This window comes from Sycon ciliatum, chromosome 3 (assembly GCF_964019385.1).
Source record: "Sycon ciliatum chromosome 3, ocSycCili1.1, whole genome shotgun sequence".
Taxonomy (NCBI): Eukaryota; Metazoa; Porifera; class Calcarea; order Leucosolenida; family Sycettidae; genus Sycon; species Sycon ciliatum.
The window spans coordinates 13,277,437-13,289,414 of NC_088645.1; the positions used below are offsets into that span (position 1 = coordinate 13,277,437).

At 48.6% G+C, this 11,978-nt stretch overlaps 1 protein-coding gene across 1 annotated transcript; it reads left to right on the forward strand.

Annotated features, from left to right (window-relative positions):
• The first annotated feature begins 4,298 nt into the window (after positions 1–4,298).
• LOC135811482 (endonuclease V-like) lies at positions 4,299–7,355 on the forward strand. The gene is made up of 3 exons (XM_065324722.1): positions 4,299–4,891; positions 5,161–5,950; positions 6,631–7,355. The coding sequence occupies exons 1-2, from the start codon at positions 4,415–4,417 to the stop codon at positions 5,938–5,940; spliced, it is 1,257 nt and encodes a 418-aa protein (XP_065180794.1). The 5' UTR covers positions 4,299–4,414; the 3' UTR covers positions 5,941–5,950; positions 6,631–7,355.
• The last annotated feature ends 4,623 nt before the right edge of the window (positions 7,356–11,978 follow it).

The window sequence follows — 11,978 nt, forward strand, 5'->3', positions numbered from 1 at the left end:
GATGAGGGGTGCGGGGATGTTGCCAACGTCGTTGTTCACGGCCCCTACGAACAGTGTCGTCGAAGCGTCAGGGCGGCGTGACAGTGCATCACCTTTAGTGTGCGATCGACCTGCCCTGTACAATATGGTGAACTCAAATTCAGACAAAAATTCCAGCCAGCGAGCCACAATCGCCGGTGGATTTTGAAATTAGCCAAGTGTTCTAGAGAACGATGATCCGTACGACTCACAAATTGTCCACCAAGCAGGTAGCAACGAAAATGTCGCACAGCCCACGCTAAACCTAACAATTCCTTTTTCGTGGATGCGTACCGTGTTTCTGTATCGGCCAGAAGTCGACTAGCCTACGCTCTCGGCCGTTCCAGACCTTCCTGAACCTGAGACAGCACTGCTCCTAACCCTAGTCCACTAGCATCTACGTCTACCAGAAATGGTGATGCATCTTGCCCAAACCTGGGGTAAGCTAGTACTGGGGCGGTTGTCAGCACTGTCTTCAGATTCAGGAAAGCGGTTTCACAGTCAGGGGTCCACAAAAACACTTGGCCAGTTTTCATCAGGCTGTACAAGGGGCGGGCAATGGTGGCAAAATTTTGGGCCAACCGCCTATAATACCCACAGAATCCCAAGAAACCACACACGTCTCCAACTGCTTCAGGGGTAGGCCAGTTTCCGACTTTCTCGATCTTACCCGGGTCGGTCCTAACCCCCTCCTGGGTAACAATGTGGCCCAGGAACTCAACACTTGTGCGGAACAAGAAACACTTACTGGGCTTCAACCGCAGATCTGCCTTCAAGAGGCGGTCAAAGACTTTCACTTTAGATTTCAGTTTCAACACTCCATAATCCGAACCCACAGTACTGATTGAGGCGGAGGAGGTAGAGAAGAACATTTGCCCTTGTCCCGAAGAAATTGTGCAAGGAATGTGGGATAATACGTCCCGGCCAACAATACAATCACGCGGCAACCCCTTAACAATTCTTACCCGGTGCCAACAGGTTGCATCTCCGAGTTCCAACTGAACAATTGCTGACGCCACGGCTTCTAGTGGTTGCCCGTTGGCGCCAATTAACTTCGGGCCTTGGTCAGAGGTTTCCTTTTCCAGCTCCTTAGGTAGGCGGTCGGCAAAATCCTCTGACAGCAATGTAGCGGCGGATCCTGTATCAATCACAGCGTCCACTGGACATCCATTCACCGCTCCAGGCACCAACATGTCCGCACACTCACTCGCATGTTCAAAGAAGACAGAACACATAGATCAGGCTATTGTTTTCTGTAGTAGTCTAAGTTTTGCAGATACTGACTTCAACTCCAGGGTTCCACTTCCCGGGAAAATCTACAGAAGCAGATGCAAACGACCCCCCTTCTTTTGTTAATAATGACAACTCTCAGAGAAAGTACTCCCACAGACTGAGAACCCACAGAAAAGGGCACTAGACTAGAGCTATCCGATCTCTAAAGAGCGGTAATAGCATCAGCTACATCCCAGAGGCTAATTCATAGGCTTCTTCTGGGAACTCGCAAGGCCTAGGACTCAGCAATAATCAGTCTGCAATCAGCCACATGCACAGAGCTAACAAGCGCTGCAAATGCGTCAATTTGCAACAAATACAAACTGGCGTATTTTTCCAATTCTTCCTTACCGGCAAGGTCAGGGGACCAGCGAGGATCGCACTGTAGGGGCATCGATTCCACTCCCACCGATGGGGCGGTAGAAACCCTACAGCAATGGCTTCAGCTACAATAGCTGCACGAGCATGAGCAGCTGCTGAGACAGCGCGGGAGGCAACAGCAGCTCTTTTTCACAGCACCTGCTGAACCACAAGGTCACGAACACAAAACCACGAAAAAAAAAAACACAAGCCACAAGGGCAGCAGGAAAACTGCTGCCACTATGCCAGCTTCGTCATACAGGTCAAATTCTCCATTGACGCCATGATCAAACCCTTGACTTGGCGGCGCTCCACATCTGTTTCCAGAATGCGAATGTCCATACCAAGTGACACAAACCAAAATAATGGATATACGACGCCACGTGGAATTTTCGTCAAACTTACGATCACGAGCAACAGCCCAAGAACAACCATACCTTCTTCTTGATAACCTTGAGATCTCGTAGAAGTCCGGTCATTCGCGGATCGGGCAGCGGAAACTCCATACTGCCCGTCCATTCGAACAACCGGGGCATCACAATGTCTTACTCATCAATGTCTCTCTCGTTGACAGCACACAAGGTGTCGGATCCTGTTCACTGCGCCAAATGTCGTATCCGGACGGCCCGGGGTTTGTCCCCAAGGCTGCGGTCGTCGACATGAACTAACTTACTAATAAACCTTCCCATCACAAGGCCGTGCAGTGGTGGCCACTTGGAGAGAGTCCACCAACAGAATTACTCTTACGCACGCACGCACACATACCTAGACATATTCTCACACGCACACTCAGGCATATACAGACACGTACACTCACACCAGCGTTCAGCTCAGGTTGACTCACATCTTGAAAGGAGCTAACTGATACTTAGTTCAAGAGCCGATCTTGAGAGCACAAGGCAAGAGAGACGGAAGCCGAAGCTTCCGCCTGAAGGCGGAAAGCAAGAGAGAGAGAGAAAAGCAAGGAGAAGGCAATATGATCTAGTTGCGGCCATGGAAGTCCATGGCCACGAGATTGCTGGTCCCGCATGCAATAGCGTATCACCGTAATCAATATGCGTACGAACTGTTGCGGGAGCCATGTGGGGAAGTATAAAATAAAGAAGATTATGAACCCGTTTACGGGAGATAGATAAATAATAAAACAACTAAATAAGGCATACTTGTCCCGTAGAGGCCTAAAAGGCACGTGCCAATCGTATGGATACGACACTAGTATAAGTACATTCAAAATTTACGAGGAGCACACAAAAAATCTCCATTGAAACCTAGGCAACCTGCGCAGTTCCAAACTGGAAAGAAGAAACACTGGTGGTAGGAATTCACACCGGCGCAGTGAACCAGTTCCAGTCTTCTATATCGAAGTTTACCGCGCCTAGTGTAATCCAGCGAAAACAACACAGCCTCAACCGAATGTTGCCTTTGTTTCATGAGCGCCAAAGACAGAAGTAATCTGTGCAAAAAGATTGTGCTCTTATGGAGGTACCTAAGTATACATACATACTTCCTCCGTGAACAAAAACTTCGTGATGGAATTCTGAGGGGCTGATTTGGGCACAAACTGCCGTGAAATGAGTCGCAATCACTTTCTTGGCCTTCCCTGGCATGCCATGACAGAGGTACGATGGAAGGAAAGCGACCTTTCACAACAAGCCGAGCGGAATCGATGGTTGCGCTGTGGAAAGATAGGTGATGACAGTCATGGCGAGCGAAACTGAAATACCACTTCTCCGAGGGGATATTGCGCTGCTTGGCCTCTCTACCACTTTAGCGCTGAGTAAGTTGGAGAGTGATAGACTAGAGAGCGATAAAACGGAGCAGCGAGCCCACACAATGAGCGAGTGAACAAGGAGCTGCTCCGATCGCACGGCTCAATGAAAATAATTCTGAACTCAAGTTCTTGTTCAACCTGCGCAAAGCCCAGATTCGAATGCTGATGACCATGTATTCTTTCAGAAGTCTGCAGTCTGATGCAAGTCTCGTGGCTAAAGAAAGTCGACTGGACTTGCTAGCCGCTGCCGTTCAGTGCTGGTATCCATTAGAGAAAGTGGAATCAGTTTGGCTGTGCCTTTACTCCTCGTTTCGCGGAGTTCTGGAGAGCCAAGATGAAACCAGGGGGTCGTAAAATATTTTCACGACTCCCGGATGGAAACGAGTAATCGCCATCGCGGCGGATCACGCAGCTTGAAAGCCAACTTACCTGAACAATGGCGACATCAAAGTCAGCGGAGTGTGATCAAAGAAGCCGAGGCAAGGCTGAAACGAGCTGAACAACGACTCGAGAGAGATGACGACTCGCGTACAGCAGATGACGACTCGCGTGCAGCAGATGACGACAGCGACGCAGGTCAAAAATGAATCGAGCGAAAGCGACGCAAACTGAACTCTCTGCTCATTCCGCCAACAGTTTCTCTTGTAAAGACGCTGTACATAGGCCGAATCACCTTCGTCCAGTGATTTGCAGTCGATACAAACTGTTCTTGACCTGTTCTAAGCGTTTTCATATCCATCAAAATCCATCACGAAGTTTTTGTTAACGGAGGAAGTACATACATAAATACAAACATACATACAAACATACTTTAGTACATACATACATACTTGCATACATTCATCGTGATCTTCATCCTGCTGCCAAGTCTCGCTACATACACACATACATACAAGAAACAGACCTAGATACACCCACTCTTATGTTGTAACCCATCCACCCAGTGATACATATGCTGTTTTGTCTTCGTTATTTCTTCCATTTGGTTTCTATATGTCTGGTTCACACAGGATTCAGCGGAATATCCGATGTAGTATCATCGAAGAGGATCGATTCGGTCGCCCAGGAGCAACCCTGAGGTCGTCAATTAACATCATTGGTGGACTTGATATTTCGTTCAGCAGCAACGACAACCAGACGGCCGTGGCTGCGCTATCGCTATATAACTACGGTACCATGCAACACATGCATACATTTAAGATTCCCGTCAAAATAACCGTACCATACAAATCCGGCTTTTTGGCGTATCGAGAAGTCGAGCATTATGTCACGTTGCTGGAGACACTTAAGAAGGAACACCCCCAGTGGAAGCCACAGGTGCTTTTGGTGGATGGCAATGGAATTTTGCACCACAGAGGCTGTGGCTCAGCCAGCCATCTAGGAGTTGTGGCTGACGTGCCCACCATTGGTGTAGCCAAAAAACTTCTTATTCCAGCGGTTCAAGCCCGAAGTGAGCGACAATTCCGAGAAGTAAGTGAAGACTTCTCTATGTTCTTGCCCTGGAACATTCGTTAGGAATACTCGCATCTACTTCTTTATCTTTGCCGTGATGATGCCCAATTCGCACAGTATTGGCTGTAATTCATTATTATTCCTGTCGTGCAACTGAGCGAAATTTTCGTAGATGGAGGGGATAGCAAGTGAAAAGTACTTAGCTTAGGATTTGGTCCCAGTGATAATCATCTGTCCCTGTTGAAAGTTTAACACTTGCGTCTTTTTGACCCTTTTGGCATCCGCAGGACAATATCAAACACCTTTGCCAAAACAGAGGCACGGCTCCAGTGATTGGAAAGGGCAAGACCGGCATCATTGGAGTAGCCAGCGTCAACAAAGGTGGATCAACACCCGTCTATATTTCAGTGGGCCACAGAGTGTCTCTGAATACTGCAGTTAGAATAGTCCAGCAGTGCTATCGAGGCAATTGTAGAATTCCAGCTCCTATAGACAGTGCTGATCAAGAATCCCGGCAACAGATTGGTGCAAGAACGAGAGATACTCGCCCGCGTGTGAATGCCAAGCCTAGAGATCGCAACAGTTACCACGGAGCAGTGCAGCAGGTCGACATGGACACGTCTGGCGGCAAGGATTCCACGACTTCCACCACACATGACGTTCAGCAGGAGACTCCGAATACAGCTCCACTGAAGGCACAGCCATCAGATAACGCCCAAGGGACTCCTGGTTTCCCTGCTCGTCTACGTGGCAAAGCAGCTCACACCTCCCCAGACGACGAGGGCTTCACCTCGGCTACTGGAAAACATACATTCAAGCCCAAGCCATCAGCTAACGCCCAAGGGACTCCGTGTTTCCCTGCTCGTCTACGTGGCAAAGCAGCTCACACCTCCTCAGACGACGAGGGCTTCACCTCGGCTACTGGAAAACATACATTCAAGCCCAAGGCATCCCTGTCAGTGCAACTCATCACCCGATCCACAGGTAACATGGGCTACCGAAGCATCAGCCACCAAGAGGGAGAGGCATTTGGAACGCATTGCAGCTACCCGCAGAGGAAGCGCTAGTGCAATCAAGGTAATTAATGGCTTAAGTTGTGTTTGCACTCTCATTACTCACCATTATGTATCATACAAGTTGCCAACTATACCAACAGGACACACGTGGAAACCCTAATGAAATCCCATTTCATCCTAGCTCACAGCCCTCTAATTACTCCCTTTTATCGAACATCCACATAAATCCTAGCATCGCATCAGAGTCTGTCACACGATAAACTGCTGGAACTGTAAAGATAGGCTTCATTAGTTCATGCAGCCTTCGACATAAGATACACCACATCACTACCCCTCTCGAGGAACGCATTGGGAAATCCTGCGCGGTTACGTAGATACATTCTACGTAGATCGAAGTCAGAGCACGTCGAGAAACGCATCTTCTAGCTTGTATATACCGATATTAAGACGAACCTGTGTCATACATGTACTGGCCTCTAGTGCGTCGCCAAAGACAGTAAGAGCCTGAGGAGGCATACTGGTGTTCGAGGATGTATTGCTTTTCGAAGAAACTCAATTTCCATTGAATGTGTGAATTGTGAACTGTAATGTCTGGCCCAATACAACATGTACATCGTTGATGTTGAAATATTTCGCAGCGTGTATAATAATCACCTGTGGTTCACATGGTGTAGCCTCGTGCTCTCGAGTGTCCCTGGGTATCACTGACCATGCTTGGTCATTTTCTATTCTCTGCTTCAGCAAAAACTGGATGCTGCCACCCGGGATTCGTCTTCGAACAGCGACCCTGATGAGGTTCCTGTCGCTATGGGCAAGCGGAAGGCTACCCAAGCAACGCCAACCAGGGATAACCTTGATGATTATGTTCTTCTACACTTTGTCATGTGATAATTGTCAACTCGCTTGCTAGCCTTCCTACTTTGTTGTATCCCATTTATTTTAGTATTCCTGATGTGTGTCCATACCCCTGCTTGATGATTTAACTCCAGTTACTTTCATTGGCTACCTTTAATTCCGTACTCCACTGATGATAGGGACAGAAGATATATTTCTCGCCGGCCGAGCGGAGCGAGTGAGGTTAGAAATGATTTCTCGCGCAACAAAATTTTTTTTCTTGCGAATATGGAATCTGGTGTTTTCTCTTTTTGTTGCTGTTCTTTTTGCCTGACTTCTTCAGTCAGTTTTTTATGTCTCACCAGTGTCCCCACCCTCCCACGTTTCATGTCTGCCCGTCTTTTTCCCTTTCTTTCTTGGCTGTAGATATGTTGTGCCAGTTTAATGCTGCCATATTACCACTTGGGGTTATACACCCGGTCTTTTCCCTCATTCGTGCGTTCGTCGGCGCGAGGGTTTTTTCCCGGCTGGCTCGGTCCAGAGAAATTAATCTGACGGTCCCAAGTGGTGCAATGCAATCACTTTTCCTCCTGGGGTCTGTCTCCCTGTTGTTGCTCCTAGTTTCGTCTGCATTCCGGTTCATATCTGGCTACGGCCTACTACCCTAACTCTGTGTGCTCCTGCCTCTGTGGTCTGGGTCCATGTCCTTATGTCGGTGTATGTGGAGCGAGAACATCGGTTCTGGATTATAATATTCCTGTTACACTACTACTAGGATAAACATACATATCGAACAGGAAACTTACCTGTGGTTGCGTGATGTATGCAGCCTTCATTTTATTTACAGCTCTATTAAAGTTATTAACTCCTCGAGGGTTGTTAAAACCGAAAATGAATAGAAAATATGTTTGTTTGTTTGTTTGTTTGTATTTATTTTGATTCGCAAGTTCAAACGGGCATAGAACCCAATAACATGAAAGCGAATATGAAAATCATAATGAGAATGAGAATTCAAATACTTTGATCTTCAACGTAGAGTCAGCGGTACATCAGAGGGAGATCGGGTAGAACAGAAAGAGAACAGAAAAAATCAGATTTTGCTTGTCGACATCTACAGGGCGCAGGTATAGGGGATTACCTGCGTGCGAAACTGCCGAGCGTGATGGATGGCACGGATGTCGCTGGGGAGGGCATTCCATAATACAGCACCCTTGCAAGCAAAGCGCCCCCGCCCCGCAACCGAACGGGAAACTGGCACGCACAGGCCCATGACAGATTGGAGCCGAGTAGGGCCGGGTGCAGCGGGGGTTAGCAGGGCTTGCAACTCTGGACTTGCCAGTGCATAACGACAGCGCCACACCAGGTATGCTAGCTTCTGATTGAAGACTTCTGCCACACGGAACACTGCAATGCGCTCCAGCAGGTCACGGGCAGACGACCACGGAGGGCGGCCAAAGACAGCACGAGCCCCGCTGTTCTGCAGGACCTGTAGACGGTCGAGGTACCTTCTTTGCAGAGAGCTAGAGTACGCGTTTGAGGCATACAGCAGGTCAGACATGATCAGCGATCTAAAGTAGGTCATGCGTGACTGGTGATTCAGGCAGCGGCGCATTCGCCAGAGTGCTCCGATATTCTGCGACACGCGTGCAGAACATTTGGCAATGTGGGCGTGCCAGGACATGCCGGAATCGATTGTGGCGCCAAGATAACGAGCACTTGGCACACTAGGCAGTGAAGTGTCATGGCAGACGACCTGTAGATCCGCTGTGTGCTGACGGCCGGCAGGAATTGGCACGACTTGGCTCTTGCCAGCATTGAGGATCAGGCCTCGATCCTTCAGCCAGTCTGCAAGGATTGAAACAGAAGCAGATAAGACATCGGATACCTCCTGTGCTGTTCGCCGGCTGCACGCGAGCGCAATGTCGTCCGCGAATTGAACTGACTCGGACTGGCCAACTACAGCGGGGACCTCGCGGGTGTAAAGGCTGAACAGAATGGGGCCCAGCACCGAACCTTGGGGGACACCACTCGTGCAAGCTGATATAGAGCTAGTCCGCGACCCCAGACAGACACGTTGAGTGCGACCGGATAGGTAGCTGGCGAACCAGTCCAAGGCAGTACCGGACACCCCAACACTGTGGAGATCCTGCAATAGCTTGTCATGTTGGACTTTATCGAAGGCTTTGGACATGTCTAACAGGCATACACCTGTGAATAGGCCCTGGTCCTTGGCTGTTAGGATGCGGTTTGACATAAGGACTAATGCGTCTTCGGTAGAGTGGCCACGCCTGAACATATGAAGTTCAAATCAGGTTCCAGATCCGTGACTGTCTCAAGTCGCCTTGTATGCTTTCGTACATGTCTAGTCTTACCCTTACAATTGGTAGAGGTTTGGTTTTCTGTAGAACAAGAGGTCAAACCGACATGTATGCATAACCGTACCTTGACCAGCGCTTTATCTGTTTGCCACAAATATGGCGCTTGTTTGACGCCTTGCTTGAAACTTCGGCTGTTGGAGGAATTTTGCTCACCTTAGTTGATCTCACATGGATGCAGCTAATGGGATTTCGGTCTTTGACCACTTGGTGGTGGGTCTGATCTACTCACCTCCCACCGTTTAGGCGCTGCATCTGCGCCTTTGATCCTAGAGGGTGGTGGCGTTCCCACGGCGGATGCGGAAAACTCGGCTTCCAGCCGAGTCTCACGCGAACCGTGAAATTTATTTTTAGTTGATCTCACCAGTACAGACTGTATATTGCCGAAATCCATAGTCTATTGCCAGTGAAAAGCACTAATTATTCCAGAGAACAATGTCTTAGAACTCAGCCATCTGAATTCTCCACCGAGCAATAAAACGCGTTACATGTATACATTGTTTGTTTGTTTGAAGTTTTATTTTACATCGCAAACCAAACGGGCATTGATGCCCAATATTATGATAGCGATAGAATAAAAAGTGTGGCTCGATAAAGCTGCACTTGAGAAAATGAGAAAATAGTCAATAGGAAGTATTTGTACCGGTAATTACAAGTTAAAATCGAACGAAGTAACAATCAGAGAGAAATAGCAAGATGAGGTCCTATGCCAGAGGGAGGTGCTATTTGGCCATATTAACCGTAGAAAAACACTTTCAGCAATCCTTTAAACGAGGTTGGACGACGAGTGGACGTGAGTTCCTGTGGCAGGGTGTTCCAAAGCTTCACGGCAGAAACCAATGGTCGGCTGTCGCCAGATGTTCGCCGAGTTAGTGGAACAACGTATTTGCAATTGTCATTGCCACGGGTGTTACGGGGAGGTTGGAGGGCTACTCTATCTTTCAGAAGAGGGCTGATGCTGCTGGTGTGGACTAAGTGCATAAGCAAACGCAGTTTGCATTTGGCACGTTCAATTGCAGGGGTCAGTGCAAGGCGAGTGTATATGAGTGGTATGGGACGGGAAGGGCAGATTGGCTACGCAGCGAACACATCGCTTGTCGAGGACAGTGAGCTGGTGCCGCTGCTGAGCCTTAAGTGCTGAGAAGAACGCGTTTGATCCATTAAGCATGTCAGGAAGTATAAGGGCAGAATAGAAGAGGAGTGACTGGCGTTCAGATAGCGACGTGCGGATGGTTCTCAGGGTGGTTAGCTTGTGCGAAGTTTTACGTACTATGCTGGAGACCTGCGCGTCCCACCGAAGACAGGAATCGAAAGCGAACAGTGGTGGTCTGGGTGAGAGGCTTCCCGTTGCAGTTAAGGGGGCAGCCTACCCATAAATTTCATATGGCATTCAATTGACCGTTGCTTTGGTGTTTCTCAATGGATTTGAGTGAAATTTTGATCACACACTCCTGCCACTATGCTGGCCCTCAGGACATGATTTACAAGTTCTTGCGCCTCACTGACAGGCTTTCCAGGCCGGAAAAACTCAAATTTCCGGCATAGTGCCACGCTGTGCGAGCCACCCAGGAGCCAAACAAATGCATTTTCAATTTTTTCACATTTTCGTGCTCATTCTGTTCGTGCGCGGGACTCATACCTAGTACAAGTCCAGAAGCAGCCATGGGTGATGGGGTAGGGCCCCTCAACGAGGCCCTGGAATCTGTCACAACGGAACGAGTGGGCGTTCTCTCACACACTCCCACAGACCCAAGTCAATTTTTGAATTTTTTTAGGTTTAGGGTGTGCTAGGGTTAGGAGCTGCATCTGCGCCTTGATCCAAGAGGGTGGTGGCGTTCCTGCGGATGCGGAAAACTGGGCCTTTGGCCGAGTCTCACGCGAACCGTGAAATTTTTTTTTTTTTTTTTATGGTGTGCTACGAGGTCGTAAATTTGATACAACATCCAGTGCTGGGACCTCCACAGCAAGGAATTTCCACAGCGCTGCACACCAAATCCAGGATACCCTCAGAAACCGGCAAAGACTTCCACTCACGTTTCACGACTGCCTAGTACTGAATCCTACCTGACTTCTTGACACGAGTCAAACTTGCCAAAGTCACTAAATCAACGTCAACTACAATAATCAAGCCACATATCTGCAACGTCACGAGGGTGCTGGCAAAAGTCCTGCTGCACGGCGGCGGGCTTCGCCCGCCGCCGTGCAGCCCAATTCGTGGCTCAAAAACCTAATTTTTTGGACTTGGAGCAAAATTCTGCACACTTTCACGTGTTTCCATGATACGACAAGTTGCGCACGGTCTGCTCACATTCAAATACAGTGCTGCTAACAAATGACAGCGTGCAACAAAAATATCTTTCCTTGCAAGGGCACATTTTCGGCCATAACTCTTGAACGGCCGGTCAGATTGGGACACAATTTTCAGAGAATTTGCAGCTATTCATGCTCTTTCAACTGACGTAGCACTCAATATGAATTTACAAATTCGATTTTTCAGCAAAATTTTTGGTAGTCTGCCACCTTAACGTTGACTTCCAGGGTACCACGGCATGAACCCTCCAATGGCTAAGACCTGCGTCTTGTCAGGGTTTAAAACCAGGCCTTTCCCGTGTAGGTAGTCAGCCAAGTTTGACACAGCAACTGATAAGACTTGATTTAGGGTTGCTACAGATCCGCATGCGGTGTCGAGAAGGATGTCATCCGCAAACAGCTGGGAGTGTGCTGGGCTGGTGACGCTATGGACGTCCATGGTATATAGTGAAAACAGCAAAGGCAGTATGTAGCTGGTGGTCTGCTGACGACAGATAGCGGTCCATGGCCAAGGTCAGGGTATCTTCCGTGGAGTGTTGTGGCCGGTACGCAAACTGATTGGCAGGCAAA